A 26,844-nucleotide genomic window follows, 5' to 3' on the forward strand; every position below is an offset into this window, starting at 1 on the left:
TGCTGAATAACACTTTAGTTCCATTCAAGCCTAGATAGTTCCCTTACAGAAAGGCAAGGTGGAGAATGGAGTGCTTGCCTTGGTATCAGGAAGCCTTGCCTCTAACACTTGTTAGCTGTGTGAACTTGAGCAAATGCTTTTACTTCTTTAAGTCTCTCTTTTTTAATAGGTAAAATGGGGATAATAATAGTACCTCTTTAAGGGTGTCTGTGAGGATCATCCAAGTTCACTTAGGTAAAGCAAACCTTAAAAGGTTTTCAAACCTTAAAACCCTATATAAATGTGAGCTGTTATTACTACGTAGCTCAACTTAAATACAAGAGTATGAACATAAGGCTTATATTATCAAATAGACATTTTTTTCCCTAACACAAATATTCACTCCAATACCAGTTGTGCATTTTATAATAACTAACATTTGTATAGCATTTTAAAGTTTACAAAACATTTGAAATATGCAACCTCAATGGATCCTCACAACTGTATATGGCAGATTATTATTGCTTATTATAATTCTCATTTTACCAATGAGAAAACATGACAAGAGAGTATAATGACTTGCCAAGGTTCTGAGGGAAGATTCCAAGGTGTCCAGCTGAGGTCTTTCTGACCCCACGCATTCTATCTCTGTCACAGAGCTGTCCCATGCAGGTAGAAGATATACCAAAACACAACAGGATTCCTTGGTTTTGGCCAAGTATAATAAGCATTCAAGAAAAATAGAGGAAAAACTCCAAAATGGTCATATCAAATAAATTCAGATAAAAAAAATAGTATTACTGATTTTAAAAATCTGACTTTTAAAATACTTTAATCAAATGTAATATATTTTTATAAAAATAAAAAGCATAATTCAATCCTTATTTCTTTAAAGAATAAAAAATAATTAAATTTTTTTGGTTAAGGCCTCTATCATACAACTGGAATAATAATAAGACATCTGCTTAAAACTTAATAAAAGAGTTCTTAATTTGTCATTCAATGTTTCACAATCTGATAAGTTAAAAATATTATCACATATTTAAATGAATCTATTATTAAGCAAACATAAAATTTTGCATTTTTCTTCCCAAAGAAGCACAATGCTCAATTATTTATCATCCTATTGACTAATGAGTTAAATAAATTATACCAGAATGAAGTTTATAGAAACATCTCCTGAAAAGAAAATGGTTTAACATTTTCCCCCAAATGGTTTAAAATCATGGTGGACCTTCGCAAAGCAACCTCTCTAAACAAGGGGCCTCACACATTCTTCACATTTAAGCATATTTCAATGAAACTTACATTATTCATTTAGCATGTTTTGATAAATATGATATTGTTTCTATACATACCTGATGCAATGACAGGCTCTTTCATTAGTTCCCTAGTTATTGGACACAGGAATTCATCTGGAATTCCAGAAGAAAGGGATTCCACCTTTACTTTCAGCTCTTCAATTTTCCTCAATACTTTACTCCGTAGACCAAGAGATTCTGAAGAAAGATTAAAAAACTATGTTAAATTCAGCAGACTACTACTGACTAGGCATGATTTCACTTAACCAAAAATCTTCAGATAATACTTTTTCTTTTAGTTGTCTTTCTTTTTTAAAAGAAATAATATTTTAATGTATTTTCAAAGACTATGTTTTTGTTTACTTAAAGTAAATTAGAAGTAAGAGATTGAATGGCTATTAGAAGAGTTTTGTTTTTTTTTTTTTAAAGCAATCAGGGTTAAGTAACTTGCTCAAGGTTACACGGCCAGTTATTTCTGGGTGTGGTGCTAAGTATCTGAGCCCAGATTTGATCCCCAGGTCATCCTGACACTGGAGCCGGTGCTCTTACTTGCTGTGCTACCTGGCCACCCCTAGAAGAGTTTATTTTTAAAAGTCTTAGATAAAAGTTTCAAAATTTCAAGTTGCCCTAAAGAACATATAACAAAAAATAGAATAATTCAATTCTCTTTATTCACAAAACTTAACATTTCCCAAATATGATTATCAAGATTTAAAAATGTTAGCATCTGGGGCGGCCAGGTAGCACAGCAAGTAAGAGCGCCAGCCCCAGAGTTGGGATGACCTGGGATCGAATCCGGGCTCAGACACTTAGCACCCACCCAGAAACACCTGGCCGTGTAACCTTGAGCAAGTTACTTAACCCCGATTGCTTAAAAAAAAAAATGTTAGCATCACTCTGAAAATTCCAAGTACAATATATTATTATGCATATATATTTTTATATTTTGCATGATCATCTATACTTTTCATTGATCTGTTATACAGCATGATCACAAAGTATAGAAGAAAAATGTGAACAGGCCATTGTTGACTTTGCTACTTTGGTTTTTATAAAAGTAGGCTTTACGGCTGCTAAGTAGGAAGGAAAAAAGTTTAAAATACTGTCAGTCAGGTTTGTAGAGTGTTTTCAAGGGGGAACAAAGAAAAATGGGGTGAAAATGGAGGAGGAGAGTGAGAATAACACCCATAAAAAGAATAAACTAAACATATCAAACTGAGAAAATAATGAAGACACACTAGCAAACTGTTAATGCTGCCTATGAAATTCTCATAACAGAGTCCCAAATTAAGACCTTAGGGTATTTAAAATGAAACACCAGAAAAAAAATAAATGATTTCTTCATGGGACATGACACTACTTGAAACTACTTCTATGGCTTTATAACTCCATAAAATTCCTTAGATTCCCTGTCATGAGTCTCAAGAGGAAAATTATCCTAAATAAAAGTATCTAAGTCTGAGCTATTCTTTCCTTCTTTAGTTTTAAATAGACTTACTAAAATTCAAGGTCATATATAAAAATGAAATATCCACAATCATATACCACAACTTTCAACAAGTCTTCATTAAGCATTTATTATATGCTAGGCACTAGACTAAATGCTAGGGACACAAAGACATCATCCGTGTCCCTCAAGTATTTCACATTTTAATGGGGGAAGACAACATACAAACAACTGTGTACATACAAGATATATACAATATAAATGGAAGGTAATTTCAGAGGCAAGGGACTCGTGTGTATGTGTGTGTGTGGGGGAGGACTGGGGAGGTAAGATGAGAGAGAAAATAAATTTTTAATTAAAAATTATTTTAATATAAAAAAAATACCCCTGTAACAGGAAAAAAGTGGGATTTTAGTCATCTCAAAGAAATCTAGGGAAGCTAAGAAAGTAGCCAAGTTGTATCCACAAGTTCATTTCTAAGTCAGCCATGTAGAAAAAAGAAGCCATTTTTTTTCTACACAAATTATATCATCCAGAGTTAAAAGTTTTTAGGCTGGCCACTAAAACCCCAGACATATTGTCATTTAATTATTAATGAATACTATAAGACTGAATTCTGAGTCTTAGCTATAGGGGACATGTGCTACAAGAGAGGAGTAAAAATTTCATTTTTCCTCTGATTTGTAAGGGGTAGCCCCTTACAAAAAAAGGCTGTAGCAAGCTAATTCTATCTCTGGTTCATTCTGTGCTCCTCTTTTCTTGCCCCCAATAGCCTCATGCTTTCCAAAGCACACTATTGTAGCATTTCATCTAGCCTTTTTCTTGCCAGAGTAGAGGAAGTTTTACCTGACTAAATCCCATGAATGACTACTGGCACAGGAATTGAGAGACAATAGTAGTTTTTCACACATCAAATTCCATCACTGACTGTGTTTTATTCTCACCTCACTTATAATCCCTAGCTTCCCTCAAAGGTCTTACCTGTCTCTTACAATAGGTTGCCTTTCTTGATTTCCCCAGGTGCTATTACTACCTCCATTTCTCCCCACCAAAATAGTCTTACATTTCCTTTGTATATATTTTCTGTTTACTCATGAATAGTTTCCCCCAAAACAACATTAGCTTCTGGAAGGTAGAGGTTGTGCCATTCTTACCTTTGTGTTCCTAGCACTCTAGTAGCACCAAAGACCTCACTGTCACTGTGAGGGTGTTACTTAATATCCCAGAGAAGATACTTAATAAATGCTTGCTGACAATGATTGAAAGGTGTCATATAAGTGTGTAAGAGTTACAACATATATGTTCCAGCAGTTAATTGTTTCTAGTTTAGTCAGACAGTACAGAGGTAGGTCTGCAGTGGAGTGGCATCAAATTTAATTTGGAGAGAATTCAGAATGAGGGCAAGTTGGGGCTGGGGGAAAAAGCTGAGCAAGTAACAAGAGGGGAAGAAAGAAGCATAATTAATTATCTAGGTAGGAAATTAGAGAAGTTGAAGGGGTTAGCAAGGCAAATGTCAGACTGAGTTAAGAAGCAACCACTGTAATCTCTCTCATTTCCACCCCCAGAAGAGGAGCTCTAACTGGACAGTAAAATAAAAATTATTAACCTTTTTTTGTGTCATGGACCTCGCTGGCAGTCTGGTGAAGTTTATGAATGATTCAGAGTAATGTCTCTAAATGCATGGATAAGAGACACAGAATTACAGGAAACTAATTATATTGAAATATTTTATCAAAATGTTAAAAAAAAAATTACACATTGCTCAAGAATTTGTCCTAAAAGGAGTCCAACCCCATGCTTCCCCCCCAGCCCTGTCTCCACAAGTGAACACAGCCTCCCTTAATACAGTGTCATTAGTTTCCTTTTCTGGCTCTATTTGGTCTGAAGTTTTTCACATGGTAATGGCAGGTGAGAATGTGGTGGTAAGACCCTAAGCAGGAATATCAATTTAAATATATGGATTGTTTATAAGTAAGATGCTTTGTAAAGTGGAGACTATCTATATAGTAAACCTTATTCTTAGATCCTGATTAATCTTGAGAATTAAATGTCTGAATTAATAGAAACTATTAAAATTGAAAAGCAAGACTTATCATCTATCATTTTAGAAAACTGTTGCATGCAGAAATTACTTTAAAAATATAATTCATCTGGGGCAGCTAGGTGGAGCAGTGAATAGAGCACTGGCCCAGGAGTCAGGAGGACCTGAGACCAAATCCGGCCTCAGACACTTAACACAAAAACTAGCTGTGTGACCTTGGGCAAGTCAACCCCAATTGCCCTCCAAAAACAAGACAAAACAAAATAAAAGCAAAAAATATGTATCATTCAGAATTTAGTCAAACTGTAAAACATGGCATTCACTTAAAAATTAATGTAAAATGAACATTTATTCAGCCAAATACATTATTTTTATTTCACAATTATTTTTAAAAGTCCCACTAATATGAAAGACTTGCATATGAATCAAGGTCAAAAGTGCAAATCAATGACAACAACAATGAATATTTTCCAATAATCAGATATTCTTAAAACTATTTTAAGAGATCAATTTTTTATTTTGTTTATTTCTAAGTACTTAATCATTTTTGAGGAATCTATACAAATGAGCTTACACATAAGCTACTGTGGAAGCCAGTGGTATAATATTCTGACTCTTAATTTTAGAATTTCTTGGTTTAGGGAGATTCATAGTTTGGTTGCTCCAGATGATTAAAGTAATGAGGCGTATCATTGCAGTTCAGTTCAGTACATGAAACTTTTACTGATTCAACAATTAGTCTTGTAGGAAGAAAACAATGTTAATAGGAACACTGATTTCAAGTACAGCTTTCTGTAGGCCATACCTACTGCTTTTGTGCATCAACCATTACTGAGAAAACATTCTCCTATTTTTTTATAGGTCAGAGGTAAAACAGTTGAAATTTTTCTTGGGTGGAATGACAGCATGGATGTAGAGCTGGAAGGGAACCCAGAAGCCAAGTTCAATCACATAATTTTTTTTATTTTTTATTTATTTATTTTTTAAAGCAATTGGGGTTAAGTAACTTCCTCAAGGTTACACGGCCAGTTATTTCTGGGTGTGGTGCTAAGTATCTGTGCCTGGATTTGATCCCCAGGTCATCCTGACACTGGGGCCGGTGCTCTTACTCGCTGTGCTACCTGGCCGCCCCTCAATCACATAATTTTAAAGATGATGAAACTGAGGCTTGGGGAAGCTATCTAACTTTCCCCAGGTCACAAAGACAGTAGGCATCACAGGTTGGATTTTTACTCAGATTCTCTGAAGACAGAACCAGGGCTTTTTCTACTCTACCAAATACTGATAATTTTTTAAGGGGGCTATCTTAAAGTCAATGGAAATGTAAAATACACACAAGAGAATAATACTGAAAAACTCATCAAAATAATTACTTAAAAGCAACAAAAGTAAACATCTTTTTGGTGAAAATTAACTAATCAAAAAATTATTTTCAAACAACATACCAGATAATATTGTCTATTAAGTAAAATGGAAAGGTCTATCTACTTCCAAGACAGAAGGTTGCAGAAGAACAAACAATTAAAATGAGGCTGCACTTGGACTAAGAGGAATCTTCTCTGAGAGCAACATTCTAAGTCATCTTGTCATGAAGTTGAGTGCAAAAAAAAAAAAAAATCTTCTCTGAAAATAGCTTTTTTTCCCCCTCCACAAACTCAGAGAAATAAAAGCAGAAGACCCAGAAAGACCATATCAAAACCTTAATTTTTCCAAGAACAAAGAAAAAGTGAGCTCTTGATTCATGCATGAAGAATCAATTCATCAAGTATTAATGTATCCCACACTGTGTCAGGGGCTGGGGAAACAAAGAAACAATCTCTGTTCCCATGGAACCTATATTCCATCAAGAAGATGTGCATACTTGGTATAAATATATTAAAATAAATATAAGATAATTATGGCAGGGAAAGTACTGGCAGCTGGGGAAGGAGGATGAGGAAAGACTTCATGTAGAAAGTTATCTTTGAGCTGATCTTTGAAAGAAACTAAAGACTGTAAAAAGCAGATACAGTGACGATGTGCATTCCAAGCATGAGGGGCACCCTGTGCAAAGGCTTAGAGAAAAGATATGAAAGAAAAGAACTGACAAGTCTCTGATCTACTGAAATTTTATGCTTATACTAAGCAGCATCCAAACTTGTTAAAGTCAGTTTTGAAAATGGATACTATCTCTCAAACATCAGAAAGACCAGCAACTTTGATCTCTACCATCACCTATGCCCACTTGCTACAGGGAAATTTATGAATCTATCAGTTTCTTGAAAAAGCTATGAAGTGACCTTAAGTCTTCCCAAAGTCTGTTCAAACACTCCTGTCAAACTTCTCCATATAATCTCTCCAGAATTTTATTTCTCTGATAAAGGTAATACTTTACCTTATTTAACGTAGTAGTAGAAAATGAATTCTGAAGGTAAGAATTTTGTATAGTATATTATGATACCATATAATATCTTCAAAATTATAAATGGATTATTATACTGCCCTGTTTAATTGATTTTTATGCTATTTAGAAAATATGTATGATTCAACATGAATTTATGTAACTTAAATTCCTTTTAAATGATATTTATGGTTTTTTTCTAAAAATATTGTTCAGGACATGAGTCTATGTTTCAAAGGGGAATCAATTTATGTCATTTCAACTTATTAGTGTCTCTTCCAGGCATCTAAACTTCCATAAATATAAGAAGTGACCATATAATTATTTTAAATACATATAATACATATGTAATCTCTACATGGACAGTCTATATTGCATGCCAATATATAGGAGTAATGAGGAGTTGTCCCACATCTAATTTATTAGCAGGAGCCTCTAGTACCAGGCAGCACCTAGCCATTCACTCTGAACTGATGCCTTTCCTCTGGCAAAAAAAGCACCACCTTAGAAAGAAAACAATGCCTCTGCTCAGCTTATTAAAAGCCTTCTTTTCCAACAGGTGTATGAGTTAGCAGCAGTTCCTTAATACAGGACCTAACAAAATGCTCTTTCAAATAAAAAAATTCAACATCCAGGGTGTTCAACTCTTCAAAAATCCTCTATTTTAAGTGTCAAGCTCAACAGATATGCTAGTCTAGTTTTTAACAGTCCAGTGCATTCTACTTTGGTGCACAATTAATAAGCTTTCTTCATATGAAGAGTATTAAATGGAATTCAAATACAGTCACATTGATGCAGAGGCTGTTTTATCTGTTCTGCCATGAAGGAAAAATGTAAAATAGTTCTGCATCTGAGGATTATAAAGTGAAATCTCATTAGCATATTCCTCATTATCACATTCTGCTGTGCAGCACATTTTTTCAATGCTTAGACACAATCTTAGACCCCATTAGTACATTTTCCTGTAGTGTCTTATTTAGTTTTCTGAAAACTGAAGCACTAATAGAATTTCACTACAGCCTAAAATAGCACCTGTGGAAGATTAAAGTTTAGACACTTATGAACTTTTCAAGATTTCCAAAATATTGTAGGAAAATAAAATCTTTATTCTACTTGCTTAGTAATTTACTGTGTTAAATCTGCTGCTGAGCATGTTAAATTCCTGAGCTTTGACAACAAATGAGCAGTTCTATGTTTCCTGAACAATAAGTTATTTTCAGACAAAATATCACCTACTGCAATTTTCTTCAATGAGACACCCACAAAATCAAGGTATTAATCAAATATTGCTCAATTTTTTTGCTTACACCAGATAATGGCAAACCCCAATTAACTATACTTTCAAATGAAATTGTTATATGTCATATAAGAGACTGTTCTTTTTTAAACAACACTGATGACCTCTTGGCTCTAAAAAATCATCTTATTTTCATTAGAACTTATTTTTATCTCTTAGAGGGTAGAACATGTTAAACTTCTTATCAGAGATTTTTACAGTTATATTTGTAACTATTTTTTATAAACTGGAAATGACTAATTTTTCTTGCAAAATAATTTTATTTCACATGATAACATTAGTGGTTTGTTATGGTACAGTAAATTCTTAATCAGAATCCTCAACTAAGTAGACTATATACTTTATTTTTAGGAAGGAAAGGCAAATAATAAACTAACATGTCAGATTCCAAAAACCAAGTTCCGGGGTATGTGTTAGAGTCAAACCAAATCACTTGATACCTTGAACAGTTACAATATTAAAAAATAAAAAATCCTAAAGTCAGAAGGGACCTAAAGAATCCAGACAATTCAATCCTAAGCTAAAGCTTTAATACCTTTCTGCATCATCTCAAAGCATAGATGTTTGCTTAAAAAACTATATGGTGAAAGGGACTTTTTCAATTCTGGAGAGAAGTGAGCCCAAATCTACCTTATTGTGACTTGTACCTGAGGACAACAGAATGAGGTTTAATGCCTCTTCCATATATCCACATTAGAAAAATAATGAACTGCAAGATTCTTAATAATCAAACATTTAGCTCTATTCATAATTTTGCAGTTAATGAGGCAAGAAAATATACTAGCTAACTTTAGAAAAATTTTCAACAGAAGGTTTCTGATTAACCAGAGTACCCTCTTGACCAGGAATTCTGATAAATCAAATTTCTACTTTATGATATATATACGGTAGGTGTTTGAACTGTTCTTGGTTAAAACATGGGATTTGAGATTTAGGTAAATCAGGTGAAGCTCACAGTTTTGATTTTTCTTGCATCAATAGGCTATACTTCCAAGATCATAACAGTCAATTATCTTATAGATGTGTGCTATTGATCATTAGTCTCCACTAGTGGAAAAACAATTCAATACATATGTACTGTAGGTGGTGGGTGCTCATATAAAGTATCATAATGCAGTCAAGGCTAACGATCCCTAGGTAACTAGAATTTTTCCAGTTCAGCCTAGCCATGCTGGGAGATGGAAAGGAGTCCTTACTATAGTGAGTCTATTTTTGATTTTCATGTATAGACTCATTAAATTGTTTTTTCCACTGACAGGCCAATTACACTGCTTAGACTGAGAATACGGTACCATATGGTACCACAATCAGTCTGAAATATTCCTTCTTATTTGTAATCTTGGTTCTTAAAGGTGTCATTAGAAATTTCAATATGTAAGCAACAAGTGATTTTTATGCTTAAATACATAAATACAACAGTAGTATGTATGTTAGCATATCCAGAGAAAAACACTGATACAATTGAATACAACTTTCCAGAAAGTACTCAGACATAATCTTTCCTTAAGTAAAACTGTTTCCTTTATTAATCTTACCAATTTTTAAGTCGTCAGTTAGACTTTCTTTTGTAAGATTCAACAATTCTTTGCCATCAATGTTGTTCATCTTGAAAATACTAACAAGGTCTTTTAAACCTTGTGCACAAAGCCACAATGAAACTTCTTCCTCTGACCAATCTTCAATAAATTGCTTTGGTTCATCTTCTGGCCTACCTGCTTGAGAAAACATGAGGAAAAAAGCAAATAAAATATGTATAATTTAAAATGCATTTGCTTAAAAATGTTTTTATTTACTTCAGAAAGTTATTTAATTTCCTTAATTTTTCATTCCATTATTTATAACCTTTCAGAAGATTCAGAATGAAATACTTTTCCTTGTACCTTTTCTTTTTCTACTTTAAGACTGAACAAAGGTGTTCTTATTTTCCCTGTTGTTTGTGCATCAGTATGGAGGTCTGCACATATGACAAAAAAAGGAGTCAGTAAATTAGCTGTTCCTGATGCCTGGAGCAGCCAAAATGAAACCAAGAAAATATATTATTTCTATTCTCTCAGTAAACTGTCTATTCTTAAACATAGAATTCAAAAAAAATTAAAGAAATAAAGATTGTGAGAATATACTTAAACAAACATACATACAACCAGACACCAAATGTACTTTCCTACAGTTTTAATATACTTTAGTTATTAATCTTGACCTCTCTTAAAGGATTTTAAAAGTTATAATAAATTTGCATTTCATGCTTTATGTTAAGGAAAGCAATTTGAACAACTTATAACTAGATTTACTGTGCTCCTAAACTAAATGCTGAAAGGGGTGAGCTAGGTTAGAGATAATATCCCTACTAACCTTGACAATGTGCTTTCAGCTCAAATTGCCAGATGTTCACTGTTTTGTCCATTGACCCAGTAGCAAGTAAAAGAATATTGGGTGAAAAGGCACAGGTTGTAACATACCTAGGAAAGAAAAAGAACTAGGGAATTTAATATTGTATGTTTTCTAAATAAGAATTTTCTTGAATTATATTTATAAAAAGTGATGTTAAGGTCATACCTGGTATGTTGAGTCAAAGTGTGAAGTATGCTTCCAGTATTCTGAAAAATTAGAAGAAAAAAGGGTCTTATGTTTGTATAGATAAAAAAGAAATTTGTTATATTTTTCCCTGAATTTAAGTTTACTGCACATAGATTATGTCTGTGTTCTATATGGCATCTATCTTAGATATTAATAATAATTAAGAAAAAATAATGAAAAAGTAGGTGCCAATACTAAAATTTGTCAGCTATTTGTATATTCTTTCAAAATCAACATTTCTAAGGCATCTACATGGCAACATGGATAGAGCACTAGGCTTGGAATCAGGAAGCCCTATGTTCCAATCTGACCTCTAATATTTAATAGCTGTGTAACCCTGGACAAGTTACTTAACCTCTGTTTGTCTCAGTTTCCTCATCTACAGTGTAAAATGGAGAAAATAATATCACCTGCCACTCTGGGTTGTTACAAGGATCAAATGAGAGAATAATTGTAAAGCACTTAGAACAGTACCTGGTACACAGTAACTCCTATATAAATGCTAGCTAATATCATCACCATCATCATCATCATAACCATCATCTTTGTTTACTGACAACCAGGACTCATCAGACCCTTTGATTTTATGGCTCCTCATTTCCTTGATTTTAGTGACTTGCACCTTCATTTCATATGCCAACAGAGCAATGGCAACATTTGTTTAAGGTTATAAGATAATGAGATCATACAGATCAGATTCAAACTCACATCTCTTCTGAGCCCAAGCACAGCAGTCTTACTATTATACCATATTGATTAAAAACAAAATAAATGGCCTAAATAGGAGAAATGAAACAAGAAAAGGCAACTGAAAATTTATTTAACAAGTGGCATGTAGTCATATAAGAACGGCAAATTTCATAACCAGAAAAGACTGGTAATGAAAGTTAAGGACAAAGAAAAAGGTAGTGGTGATGGTACAAGCTAGGCTAGAGTTAAGAAGAATATTAAAGGACAGAATCACTACTTGTAATGGATGAGAATGGTAAAGAAGGGCACTACTAACTTCCTGTTCTGATTCTATTTTCTGTACAAAGGAGAATTGCTTTCAGACTAGGAAAAAGGGAATAAAACTAATCACCAGGAAATTAAAACCCATGATAATTGAAGAGATGGCAAGAGAACAACTAGTTGGATTACTGAGCTCTGACAAGTAGTTCTATCACCCTGGACAAATCTTAACCTCTCTGGGCCTCAGTTTTCTCATCTGTAAAGTGTAGATAATAATATACTGTCTCCCTCCCTCTAGATTATCGTGAGAATATTTTGTAAACCTTAAAGTACTATGTAGATCTAGAACTTCCAGGAGCCAAGATGGCAGAGTAAGCAGTAGAGGGCTATCCATCTCCCATTCTCATTCTCAAATACCCATAAAAAACACATCCTGGAGTAGCAGAGCCAGTGGAAAGATGGGGCAAAGCAGTATTTTGATCCAGGAGACTTAGAGGATCACACATATAAAGTCCTTATCACTCATGCAGTCTAGGAGAGGAAGCATCCTAGCAAGTCCATGGCAATTTCCATGTCAACAAACCAGCAGGAGATCCTGAGTCCCAGAGTGGTAGAATAGGCAACACTAGGCCCTCCCACATGCCTCAGCATAGCCAGGGGAACTGGCAGACTCCAGCTCAGAGAACCATGACATGCTTCCAAGTGGCCCCAGACAGACAGGCATCCTCCAGCAGATGAGCCTCCCTGTACTTCAGCCCAGCTCCAGGTAGGCAGGTAGACATCCTGGAGCAGTGGACTTCATAGTGCTTTAGCTCAGCACAGCTGAATGGAAATGGAGGAAAACACCATTTGGCCTCAGCACAAGCCAGACATCACCACTGGGATTCCAACTCAGCAAGAGGTAAGCTGCCAGACACCAACAGCCTACATCAGTCAGCACCTGAGGTTCCAGGGCATAAAACTAGTGACCAGGCCCCTGGACACCAGCACAAGAAGCTTGGGACAATGCCCCTTGTGCTCCAACAGGATAGCTCAACTTTAAAGGTCACACAATAGACCAAAAAAAAAATGAGCAAGAAGTAAAAACGAACACTGACCATAGATTATTTCTATGGGGATAGGGTAGATCAAAACACAAACAGTAGAGGACAACACCGTCAATATATCCACATCCAAAACCCCAGAGGAATATGAACTGGTTTCAAGCCCAAAAAGCCTTCTTGGAAGAGCTCAAATAAGAAAGGTAGAAAAAAAAAAACTGGGAAAAGAAATAAGAGGTATGCAAGAGAGAGTCAACAACCTGGAAAAGCAGGACAAAAAGTGAATGTAGAAAACAATTCCTTAAAAAAATATAATTGTGACCCGATAGGAAAAAAAATCACTGAAGGAAACAGATCTTTAAAAAGAATTGGCCAAATGGAAAAGGAGTCACAAAAACTAGTTGAAGAAAACAATTCATTAAAAATTAGAATTCAGCAAGTGGAAACTAATGACCCTGTGAGACATGAAGAATCAGTCAAACAAATTCAAACATGACTTGCAGTTGACTTTGATTTGAGTAAGGGAGGGCTGTGCAAGGTCATCAGCCTCACTTTCTCCTCCAAAGCCATCTGGATCCAGTGATCAGATATTCATCAGTATGACTGAAGATGACCCAGGACGCAAGGGAGATCCTGGTCCTTTTAGGCTAAGGCCTTTCCATGTATTCCAGTAAGGGTTAAGAATTAAAGGTTAAGGCACATCACTTAAGTGAGGTAACACCCATTCAGTGAATAGGCCTCTTTAAGAAGTGAGCCCAAGGGACGGCCACTTTAATTAGAAAAAAAGAAGAAAAAACCCCCATTAATCTGGGAAGGGAGACCCTCAGGGTTACAGTTCCAAAGAGAAACAGTTACCATTGACATTCACTCAAAGCTAGGAGAGTCCAAAATACAGCCATTAAGTGGAGCTTGAGCAGGGACCAACTGTGGACCAATCTACGAGTTTCAGAGTAGGTTTTGGGAAGGAAGGACGGAAGGAAGGAGTCTAGTCAGTAAACCCCAAGTTAAGTGGGCAGCTTCTGGACATCAAAATTTACCTTCCTTTGGAGAGGAGGGGAGGGGGAGAGGCAAAAGAAGGGGAGAGGATGAGCTGAGTTACCCAACCAGCTGGGTCCCCATTCAGGCAGCTCAGTCTACACACAGGCTGTTTGTCCTTCATTTCTGAAGAGGACCATGGCATCAGGGAAATTATGACATGACTTGTAGTTGACTTTAATTTGAGTGAGGGAGGGCTGTGCATGGTCATCAGCCTCACTTTCTCCTCCAGAGTCATCTGGATCCAGCGACCAGATAGTCATCAAGATGACTAAAGATGACCCAGGATGCAATAGGAGACCCTGGCCCTTTTAGGCTAAAGCCTAATGGAAGCAGAGAGAGAGACAAACAGACTGGAGCAGAATATATTATGCGTCAGTTGAAGTAAAAAAATAAAATAAAGCAGGGGTAGTAATCCTGATCTCAGACAAAGTAAAAGCAAAAACAGATCTAATTAAAAGTGATAAAGAAGGAAAATACATCTTGCTAAAAGGCACCATAGACAATTTTAAAATATCAATACTAAACATATATGCACCAAGTGGTAGAGCATCCAAATTCTTAGAAAAGTTAGGGGAGTTACAGGAAGAAACAGAAAACAAAAACTATACTAGTTGGGGACCTCAACCTCCCCTTCTCAGAACTAGATAAATCTAACCACAAAATAAACAAAAAAAGTTAAGGAAGTGAATAGAATTTTTGAAAAGTTAATTAAGGAAGACCTTTGGAAAAAACTGAATAGGGACAGAAAGGCATATACCTTTTTTCAGTGGAACATGGCACCTACACAAAAACTGACCATGTACTAGAGCATAAAACCCTCACATTCCAAAGCAGAAAGGTAGAAATAGTAAATGAATCCTCTTCAAATTATAATGCAATAAAAATTACATGTAATAAAGGGCCATGTTAAGACTGACTAAAAATTAATTGGGGGGGCAGCTAGGTGGCACAGTGAATAGTGCATCGACCCTGGAGTCAGGAGGACCTGAGTTCAAATCTGACCTTAGACATTTAACACAAAAACTAGCTGTGTGACCTTGGACAAGTCACTTAACCGCAAATGCCCTCCCAAAAAAAGCAAAAAAAAAAAGACCACTGAGCCAGTCTTTAGGGGCGGCCAGGTGGCTCAGCGAGTAAGAGCACCGGCTCCAGTGTCGGGATGACCTGGGGATCAAATCCGGGCTCAGATACTCAGCACCACACCCAGAAATAACTGGCCTGTAACCTTGAGCAAGTTACTTAACCCCGAATGCTTTAAAAAAAAAATAATTGGAAACTAAATAATCCAATCTTAAAGAATAAGTGGAACTAAATAATCTAATCTTAAAGAATAAGTGGATCTGGGGAGGCTAGGTGGTGCAATGAATAGAGCACCGGCCCTGGAGTAAGGAATACCTGAGTTCAAACCTGACCTCAGACACTTAATACCTACTAGCCATGTGACCTTGGGCAAGTCACTTAACCCCAATTGCCCTACCTTCCCCCTGCCAAAAAGCAGCAAAAAATAAAATAAAATAAGGGGATCAAACAACAAATCATAGAAACAATTCATAATTTCATCCAAGAGAATGACAATAATGAGACAACATAATAAAGCTTATGAGATGCAGTGAAAGTAGTTCTTAGGAGAAATTTTATATTTCTAAATGCTTAGGTGAATAAAACAGAAAAAGCAGAGAACAATGAATTGGGCATGCAACTAAAAAAGCTGGAAAAAGAACAAATTAAAAATCCCCAATTAAATAGGAAATTAGAAATTTTGAAAATCAAATTGAAAATCATAATTGAAATTAAGAAAACTATTGAACTAATAAGTAAAAGTATAAGCTGCTTTTATGAAAAAAAAAACAATAAAATAGACAAACCTTTGGTTAATTTGATGGGGAAAAAAAAGAAAACCAAATTACCAGTATCAAAAAAGAACAGGGTGAATTCAATGAAATTCAATGAAACCAATGAAGAGGAAATTAAAACAATAATTAGGAGCTATTTTACCCCACTATGTTAATAAATTTAACAATCTAAGTGAAATGGATAAATATTTACAAAAATATAAATTGCCCAGATTAAGAGAAGAGGAAGCAAATACTTAAAACTTAAATAACCCCCTTTTAGAAAAAGAAATTGAATAAGGCATCAATGAACTCCCTAAGAAAAAATCTCCAGAGGTAGGTGGATTTACAAGTGAATTCTACCAAACATTTAAAGAACAATTGATTCCAATACTATGTAAACTATATAGAAAAATAGGCAAAGGAGTCCTACCAAATTATTTTTATGATACAAATATGGTGCTGATACCTAAATCAAGAACTAAAAAAGAGAAAGAAAATTATAGACCAATTACCCTAATGAATATAGATACAAAAATATTAAATAAAATATTAGCAAAGAGATTACAGCAACTCATGAGGATAATACACTATGTCCAAGTGGGATTTATACCAGTAATGCAGGTTGGTTCAATATTAGGAAAACTATCAGCATAATTGCCCATATCAGTAACAAAATTAAAAGAAAACATATGATTATCTCAATAGATGCAGAAAAAACTTGATAAAATACAACACCCATTTCTATTTAAAACACTAGAGAGCATAGGAATGAATGGATTTTGTTTAAGACTATGTGACCACCTTAGTAATAAATTGATATGTTATATTGCTGTGAATGCTGTGCTTTAGTTTCCTGAATGTTTTGTTTTAGTTTATTGTTGAATAAACAGAGAGTTCACTAAACTAGTTATGTGATTAGATCCTCAAAGTTATTCACAGCAGCAGTCCTAAAGAGAGCTTCTCATGATTAACTTTATAGAGGGGGAGATGATAGAAGGGAGGGCAGGGGTGAAACAATGAGGCCCATTATCACCACTGTTAATCAATATTGAACTAGAAAGGTTAGTTATAGTGATAAAAGAAGGAAAAGAAAATAAAGGAATTAAAATAGGTAATGAAGAAACAAAACTATCACTATTTGCAGATGATATGATGGTATACTAAAAGAATCCTAGAAAATCAACTAAAAATTACTTGAAATAATTAACAACTTTAGCAAAGTTGCAGGATATAAAATAAATTCACATAAATCATAAGCATTTCTATATATTATTGACAAAGTTCAGCAGCAAGATAAAGAAAGAGAAATTCCATTTAAAGTTACTGTAGACAATATAAAATATTTTGGGAGTATACCTGCCAAGACAAACCCATAAACTATATGAATACAATTACAAAACACTTTTTATACAAATAAAGTCAGATCTAAATTGGAAAAATATCAGTTGCTCATGGGTAGGCTGAGCTTATGTAAATAAAAATGACAATTCTACACAAATAAATTTACTTATTTGGTGTCATATCAATCAAATTACCAAAAAATTATTTTATACAGCTAGAAAAAATAATAGCAAAATTCATCTGGAAGAACAAAAGATCCAGAATACTAAGGGAATTGATGAAAAGAAATGCACAGGAAGGCTGCCTAACCATACCAGATCTACAACTGTATTATAAAGCAGTAATCATCAAAACTACATGGTACTGGTTAAGAAACAGAGGGGTAGATCAGTGGAATAGGTTAGGCACACAAGACACAGTAGTCAATGACTACAGTAATCTACTGTTTGATAAACCCAAAGACTCCAGCTTCTGGAATAATAACTCACTGACAAAAACTGCTGCGAAAACAGCAACAGTATGGCAGAAACTAGGCACAGACCAACATCTTTATACCAAGATAAGGTCAAAATGGGTACACATAAAGGGTGAAAATATAAGCAAATTAGGAGAGCAAAGAATAGTTTGCCTGTCAGAGCTATGGAGAAGGGAAGAATTTATTACCAAGCAAGAGATAAAGAACACTATGAAATGCAAAATAGATAATTTTGATAACATTAAATTAAAAAGGTTTTGCACAAAGCCAATGCAACCAAGATTAGAAGGAAAGCAGAAAGAAGGGAAACAATTTTACAGCCAGTATCTATGATAAAGGCCTCATTTCCTTTTTTAAAAAATTTTTTATCCCCAGAATTTATTAATTTTTAGTCTTCAACATTCATTTTCATATGATTTTTAGTTCCAAATTTTCTTCCCATCTCTCCTCTACCCCACACCCAAAGATGGCAAGCATACTGATTACTTCTTTCCCCAATATGCCCTCTCTTTTCATTACCCCCCTTACCCCTCATTTTCTTGTAGGGCAACATGGATTTCAATATCCCATTGACTATATATCTTATTTCCCAGTTGCATGTAAAAATAATTTTTTAACATTTGTTTTTAAAACTTTGAGTTCCAGATTCTCTCCCTTCTTCCCTCCTCACACCTCCCCCCCCCCAAATTGAGAAGACAAGCAGTTCAATATAGGTTATACATGTGTAGTTATGCAAAACATTTCCATAGTCATCATATTGTGAAAGATGAACTATATTTCCCTCCATCCTATTCCACCCCCCATTTATTCTACTTTCTCCTTTGACCTGTCCCTTTTCAAAATTGTGTGCTCTGACTATCCCCTTCCCCAATCTGCCCTCCCTTCTATCATCTCCCCCTCTATAAAGTCAATAAAAACAGCTCTCCTTAGGGCTGTTGCTATGAATAACTTTAAGGATCTAATCACATAGTGTAGTGAACTCTCTATTCAGCCATAAACTAAAGCAAAACATTCAAGAAACTAAAGCCCAACATTCACAACAATATAACAACTTATTACTAAAGTGGCCACATAGTCTTAAACAAAATTTATCATTCAGTAAGTTAGAATTTCCTCAGTCCATATAGAGTACCCAAGTAAGGTATTCTTTCATCTTGACTTGAGGTTGGCTTCCAATCATTCTTAAGCCAACATCCTTAAGGGATAGCAGAAAGTACAAACTCCATCCATCCCTAGGTCACATTAAGTTACAATATCATCAGTCAGCACAGAGTACCCAAGAAAAGTCCTCTTTCATCTTAACTCCAGGCTAACTTCCAAATCCCACTGCTCCTCTTCCATGGGCTGATCGATCCCAGCTCATGCCTGGATTCATCTGACACTTGCCTGGATTCACACACAGGCAGCTCTCTCCTCCAGTTCTATATCTCAGCCCATGGGGACTATTCTACTCCAAGCCTTTAAGAGTTACTGCTTCTAGGAAGACAAAGTTTAAAAAAGCTACAACACTATTTACACACATTGCCAGCATGATCATCTCAGTTCACTTTCTATCTGACAAAGTAATACAAACCAACAGACAAAGCTTTTGCCTGAGAAATCAAACACAAATCAACAATAAAGTTCCAGAACTTCTGTAAACAGAAGTAAAGCCCTCTTTCTGGACTTCTGTAAACAGCAGTAAAATCCTCTTTCAGGGCTTCTGTATCAGCAGTAAAGTCCTCTTTCAACAGACAGAAGCATTCTGACAAAGTAACATCAACACAGACACAACAGAGTGCCAAAATTACAAACATTCATCCTCTCAGTTCTGCTTGGTCCTAGCTTGTGCTTGAGCTTTTCTCTGCTCTGCTCCTTCCTGTTCCATTCTTTCAGCAAGTTCCTCCCATCATGGGCTCCGTGTGATGACGTTGGGCCTATTAAGGGCAGGGAAGGTCTCCAAACTCCCTTAGGACTACTAAGAGCAATACAATGTATGCTGTTTCCAACAAACACTCGATACAATCAAAGGTGAGGCTCAAAGGCACTTGAATAGCTGAAAAAAGCAGCAAAATACTACTGTGCTTGCCATTACCTTCTTATCCCCATCCCCCATATTTTCCTGTAGGGTATGACACCCAATTGAGTGTGTGTGTTATTCCCTCCTTGAGCCAAATCCAATGGGAGTAAGGTTGACTCATTTCCTTTCACCTCCCTGCTTTCTCCCTCCACTGTACCTGCTTTCTCTTGCCTCTTTTACATGAGGTAATTTACCCCCATTCTATCTCTCCCTTTCTTCTTCTCCCAATATATTGCTCTCTAACCCCCTAATTTTTTTTAGATATCATCCCTTCATATTCAACTCACCCTGTGTCCTGTAATATATATGAGCATACATACATATATATACACACATGCATACATGTATACATACTCTCTTCACCTATTCTAATACTGAGAAAAGTCTCATGAGTTACAAATATCGTCTTTCCATGTAGGAATGAAAACAGTTCAACTTTAATAAGTTCCTTATGATTTCTCTTCCCTGTTCATCTTTCAATTTCTATTTTATCCTTTGGTTCTAGCATACCAGGGCAATTTTCTTTGATAATTTCTTGAAAGATGATATCTAAGCTCTTTTTTTTTCATCATGGCTTTGTTAGTCCAATAATTCTTAAATTATTTCTCCTGGATCTATTTTCCAGATCAGTTGTTTTCCCGATGAGATATTTCACACTGTCTTTCCCCTACCCCAAAATAGCGATCCTACTGAATACCCCTTCCCTCAATCTGTACTCTCTTATATCTTCCCCCATCACCTCTCTGGCTTTCTAGTATAGCAAGATGAATTTCTATACACTAGTGCCTGTGTATCTTATTTCCCAGTTGCATGTAAAAAAATTATACACACACACACACACATATATTTAACATTTGATTTTAAAACTTTGATTTCCAGTTTCTTTCTCTTCTTCCCTCATCACCCACCTCTACTGGGAGGAGAAGCAATTCAATATAGGTTATACATGTGTAGTTATGCAAAACATTTCCATATTAGATATATTTTGAAAGAACGATTATGTTTCCCTCCATCCTATCCTGCCCCCTACTTATTCTATTTTCTACTTTGACTCTGTCCCTTTTCAAAAGTGTGTACTTCTAACTACCCTCCCCCCCAACCTGCCCTCCTTTCTATCATTCCCCCTCTTATCCCCTTCCCCCCTATTTTCCTGTAGGGTAAGATACCCAGTTTTGTGTGTATGTTATTCCCTCCTTAATCCAAATTCAATGAGAATAAGGTTGACCCATTCCCTTTTGCCTTCCTGTTCTTCCCTTCACTGTAACAGTATTTTCTTGCCTCTTTTATATGAGGTAGGTTACCGATTCTATCTCTCCCTATCTCCTCTCATTATATTCCTGTCTCACCTCTTAATTTAATTTTTTGATATCATCCCTTCCTACTCAACTGATCCTGTGCCCTCTATGTATACATGTACACATATATACATACTCACATATGAATTTATATGCACATATACCCTCTTATATAAACATATATGTATATACATATATATGTGTATGTATGTGTAAATATATATGCACATATATATTTCCTTCAATTATCCTCATACTGAGGAAAGTCTCATGAGTTACAATTATTGTTTTACCATGTAGGAATGTAATCAGTTCAATTTCAATAAGTTCCTTATGATTTCTTTTCCCTGTTTACCTTCTCACGCTTCTCTTGCTTCTTGTATTTGAATGTCACATTTTCTGTTTAGTTCTGGTCTTTTCATCAAGAATGCTTGAAAGTTCTCTATTTCATTGAATGACCATATTTTCTCCTGAAACATTATACTCAGTTTTTCTGGGTAGGTGATTCTTGGTTTTAATCCTAGCTCCTTTGACATCTGGAATATCATATTCGAAGCCCTTTGATCCCTTAATGTAGAAGCTGCTAGATCTTGTGTCATCCTGATTGTGTTTCCACAATACTCAAAACTGTTTCTTCCTGGCTGCTTGTAATATTTTCTCCTTGACCTGGGAATTCTGGAATTTGGCAATAATATTCCTAGCAGTTTTCTTTTTGGGATAGTTTTCAAGAGGTGATCAGTGAATTCTTTCAATTTCTATTTTATCCTCTGGTTCTAAAATACCAGGGCAATTTTCCTTGAAAATGCCTTGAAGGATGATTTCTAGGTTCTTTTTTTTTTAAGATTTTTTAAAAATTAATTTGTTTACTTTTAGTTTACAAGATTCAATTCCACAATTCCTTGAATTTCACATTCTGTCCCCTTCCTTCTCCTCCCCCACCATGGCGGCATACAGTCAAGTATAGTATCTGTAAATACTTTCACATTAGACATTAGTCAGGTTATAAAGACGGATTGTATCAGATGGAATGAAAAATGGCAAAGAGGAAATAAAACCAAACAAGAAAAGGAAAAAGATCAGGTTTTTTGCTTCAATCTGGACACAAACTCAGTTCTTTCTAGTTCTTTCTCTGGATGTAGACATCTCTCTCCATCATGAGTCTTCAGGGATTGACTTTATAACATTGCATTGCTGAGAAGAGTCCAGTCTATCAAAGTTGATCATCACACATACGTTGTGTCTGTAATTGTGTACAGATTTTCTCCTGGTTCTACTCTTCTCACTCAACATCAGTTTGTATAAGCCTCTCCAGGTAAATACGAAGCCCATCTGCTCCTCATTTCTTATAGCACAATAGTATTCCATAACATGCATACACCACAACTTGTTCAGCCATTCCCCAATTGATGGGCACCCCCTTAATCTCCAATTCTTTGCTACCACAAAAAGAGCTGCTAAAAATATTTTTGTACATATGCGTCTATCTCCCACTTCTATGATCTCTTTGGGATATAACCCTAGAAGTCGTATTGCTGGGTTAAAGGGTATGAAATTATTTATAGCCCTTTGGGCATAATTCCAGATTGCTCTCCAGAAAGGCTGGATCAGTTCACAACTCCACCAGCAATACATTAGTGTTCAATTTGCCCACATCCTCTCCAGCATTTGTCATTTTCCTGTTTTGTCATCTTAGCCAATCTGACTGGTGAGATGTGGTACCTCAGAGTTGTTTTGATTTGCATTTCTCTAATCAATAGTCATTTAGAGCATTTCTTCATGTGCTTATAGATATCTTTAATTTCTCTCTCTGAAAACTGCTTGTTCATATTCTTTGACCATTTATCAATTGGGGAATGACTTGTATTCTTATAGATTTGACTCAATTCTCTGTATATTTTAGAAATGAGTCCTTTACCAGAGACATAGGTTGTAAAAATTATTTCCCACCTCCCTCTTAATCTTGGTTACATTGGCTTTGTTTCTAGGTTCTTTTTTTGATCATGGCTTTCAGGTAGCCCAGTAATTTTTAAATTATCTCTCCTGGATCTGTTTTCCAGGTTAGTGGTTTTTCCAAAGAGATATTTCATGGTCTTCCATTTTTTTTGTTCTTTTGGATCTGTCTTATATCTTGATTTCTCATAAAGTCATTAACTTCCAGTTGCTCTATTCTAATTTTTAAGGAATTATTTTCTTCAGTGAGCTTTTGGACCTCTTTTTCCCATTTGGCCAATTTTGCTTTTTAGGGCATTCTTCTCACTGGCCTTTTGAGCCTCTTTTGCCATTTGAATAGTCTATTTTCTAAGGTGTTATTTTCTTCGATATTTTTTTGGGGGTCTCATTTAGCAAGCTGTTGCCTCATTTTTCATGATTTTTTTGATCACTCTCATTTCTTGTCCCAATTTTTCCTCTACTTCTCTTACTTGATTTCCAAAATCCTTCTTAAGCTCCTCCATGGCCTGCAACCAATTTGTATTTTTCTTGGAGGCTTTTGATGCAGGAGTTTTGACTTTGTTGTCTTCTGTTCTATGTTTTGAGCTTCTCTGTCACCAAAGAAAAATTCTATGGTCTGATTTTTTCTGTTTGCTCATTTGCCTAGCCAATTACTTGATTTTTGAACTCTTTTCCAAAGAAGGAGTCTATTTCTAGATGGGAGAATGTACTATCCTAAATTTCAGGGGTTTTTTGCAGCTGTTGTCAGAGCTACTTCTAGGTACCTGTGAATTTTCAGTTCTTCTAAGGTGATATGATCAAAAGAGAAGTGTTTACTCCTCCTACTGTCTGTTCTCTGGTCTGTGAGTGACCACAGGCACTCTTTTCTGTCTCAGAAATGTGAGGAGGATTCCCTCTCCTAAGTGCCCACAAGCTCTGCCATGCTAGCACTTCTCCTCACCCCAAGACTGCAACCCACATTCAAACAGGGCAAAGCAAGAGGATCCTGCCTCAGTGCCAGCAAAGAGATCCCTGCAATTTTCTTATCAGCCACTTGGTCTACCCACCATCTGTGGGTCTGGAGCTCAGGAAACAGCTGCTGCTGCTGTAGCCGCTGCTGCCACCTCTACCACCCCAGAGCTGGGGCCAGATCATGCTCTTCTCTTACCCAGATCCAACAGTGTTTCCCCACTGACCTTTTACTACGTCTTTGGTGTTTGTGGGTTGAGAAGTCTGGAAACCACCACAGCTACCAGTGATTCAGTCCCAAGGCCTGCCCTGGCCCGGGGACACAGCCCTCATGGGACTGCATTCTGCTTTCAACCTGGTACAATAGACCTTTACTGTCGGTCTGCTAGGTTGTCTTCAGTTGGAGATGTATTTCACTCTGTCATTTTGTGGGTTCTATAGCTCTAAAATTTGTTCAGTCATTTTTTACAGGTATTTGGAGGTGATTGGGGGATGAGCTCGAGCAAATTCTTGCTTTTACTCCATCATAGTGGTTCTGCCCCTGAAGGCCTCATTTCTAAAATATATAGATAACTGAATCAAATCTGTAAGAATACAAGATATTCACCAATTGATACATGGTAAAAAGATATAAGTTGGAAGTTTTCAAAGGAAGAAATTAAAGCTATTTATAGTCCTATGAAAAATGTTCCATATCACTACTGATTATAGAGATATGCAAATTAAAACAACTCCGAGGTACTACATTACACCTATCAGAATGGCTAACATGACAAAATAAGAAAATAATAAATGTTGGAGAAGATGTGGGAAAAGCAAAACTCTAATGCATTTTTGGAGTTGTGAACTGATCCATCCATTCGGGAGAACAATTTGGAACTACATCCAAATGGCTATAAGACTGTGCATACCCTTTGACCCTACAATACCACATCTAGGTCTATATCCCAAAGAGATCATAAAAAATGGAAAAGACCCACATGTACAAAAATATTTATAGCAGCTCTTTTTGTGGTAGAAAAATTTGGAATTTGAAGGGATGCCATCAATTGTGGAAAGGTTGAACAAGTTGTGACATATGATTGCAATGGAACACTATTGTGCTATAAGAAATGATAAGTAGGCAGATTTCAGACAAACCTGGAAAGACTTATATGAACTAATGCTGAGTGAAATGCGCAGAACCAAGAGAACATTGTACACAGTAACAGCAAAACTGTGAGATGACTGACTTTGTTAGACTTGGCTCTTCTGAGAAATTCAATGACCTAAGACAATTCCAAGAGACTCATGATGGAAAATGCTTCTACATCCAGAGAAAGAACTATGGAGTCTGAATGCATATTGAAGCATACTATTTTCTCTTTTTTTTTGTTCTTTGTTTTTTCTTTCTGATGGTTTTTCCCTCTTGGCCTGATTCTTCTTTCACAATATGACTAATGTGGAAATATGTTTAATATGTTCATATATGTATAGCCAATATCAGATTGCATGCCATCTGGGGGAGGGAGAAGTAGTGTGAGGGGGAAAAAATTTAGAACCCAAAATTTTATAAAAGCAAATGTCAAAACTAAAAATAAATAAAATTTTTAAAAATGCTATATAAGTTTAAGTTATTATTATTGTTGTTATTATAATTACAACTAATACAAGTATCAAATAAATGGCACAAAACAGTCCCACATGGCCCAAAACAGATTTAAATATAATTGGAAAATATTTAACAAAATTAATAAAAATATGATTAAAACATGTTAATATGAGGTTTTCTAAGTCAACATGCACCTACAGGGACTGTTATATCCAGTTTAGTGGCTGTTGTTTCTATTTGGGTTTGACATCACTGGTCTAGAAGATAGGCGATAAGCACCTGGAAGGAATATGCAGTCGAAATGGAAAGAGAGAAAGGATTATAAATATATTATAGGGGCAGAACTTATAGAACTTACCAACTGACTAGATGTTAGAAATGAGAAAAAGGGAAGAGTTAAGATTAACTCTAAGGTTTTGAGCAGAGTGACTGAAATACGGTGACATCAGAAGAAATAGGTTTAGGAAAAAAGGCAGGTTTCTGAGAGAAGGGCTGAATTTTTGTCATGCTGAATCTGAGATACTGGTGGCCAGGTGAAGATATTTTAGTAAGCGACTGGTAAGGCAGAACTGAAACTGGGGAATGAGGTCAATCTGGTAGTCACCTAAAAAGATTTGTAATCAAAGCTATAGAAATGAATGAGCTCCAGTATATCAATGAATAAAATAGAGTTAAGAAAACAGACAAGGACAATTCCAGCAGAACACCCACATATAAGAGTTGGGATAAGGAGTCAATAAGGAGGACAGAGAAAAGTCGAAAATCATAAGTATACAATATTATAAAAAACAAGGAAAATCAGAATGTTATCAAGGAAAGCATTATTAATAGTGTAAAATTCTAAATAAAGAACAAGGATGATGGTGTCTGAAAAAAGACCACTAGACTTATTAACAGCTTTGGATATAAGTTTCAACACAGTAGCAGTGAGGTAAAACAGATAAAGAGAAGTTATGCATCAATCAAGTTAGGAATGAAGAGTGGATGTGGACTGTACAATATGTATCTTTTTTGAAATTTTGCAGTAAAGGATGGAAGAGAGAAAATAGAATTGCTTGAGGGAGAAACCCAGGACAAAGGGAGGTTTTTCGTTTTTTTAGAAATTATCTTGGGACATATGCAACATAGTCAATCTATAAATGAGAGAAAAAGTCAGTAGTAGAAAGCACCAGTTAAATAAAGTATGACAAAAAGGAGCTTGGCTTGTGGTCAATGAAAAAGCAAGAAGAAATAGGAACAAGGGAAAAGGTATTCAAGTTTACTTTGATAGAAAAAGGGCAGTTTAATTGTTGGAAATCTGAA

At 35.5% G+C, this 26,844-nt stretch overlaps 1 protein-coding gene across 3 annotated transcripts in view; it reads right to left on the reverse strand.

The window, feature by feature from the left end:
- Positions 1-1,281: 1,281 nt before the first annotated feature.
- The window catches only part of WDSUB1 (WD repeat, sterile alpha motif and U-box domain containing 1), a 59,831-nt gene continuing 34,268 nt past the window's right edge, over positions 1,282-26,844 (reverse strand). For 2 of the 3 annotated variants that reach the window (XM_069080856.1, XM_069080854.1), the window contains 4 exons: positions 10,999-11,039; positions 10,795-10,901; positions 9,981-10,160; positions 1,282-1,478 (listed from right to left, as the gene is read on the reverse strand). In XM_069080856.1, coding sequence (XP_068936957.1) covers positions 1,297-1,478; positions 9,981-10,160; positions 10,795-10,901; positions 10,999-11,039 — 510 coding nt within the window. In that variant the 3' untranslated portion in view covers positions 1,282-1,296. The remainder of the gene's footprint in view (positions 1,479-9,980; positions 10,161-10,794; positions 10,902-10,998; positions 11,040-26,844) is intronic. The other variant, XM_069080855.1, reaches the window with a different exon arrangement.

Source organism: Petaurus breviceps, unplaced genomic scaffold (genome assembly GCF_028583685.1).
Source record: "Petaurus breviceps papuanus isolate PSGF00001 unplaced genomic scaffold, PetGlider_PUasm1.0 91133, whole genome shotgun sequence".
In the NCBI taxonomy this organism is placed as follows: Eukaryota; Metazoa; Chordata; class Mammalia; order Diprotodontia; family Petauridae; genus Petaurus; species Petaurus breviceps.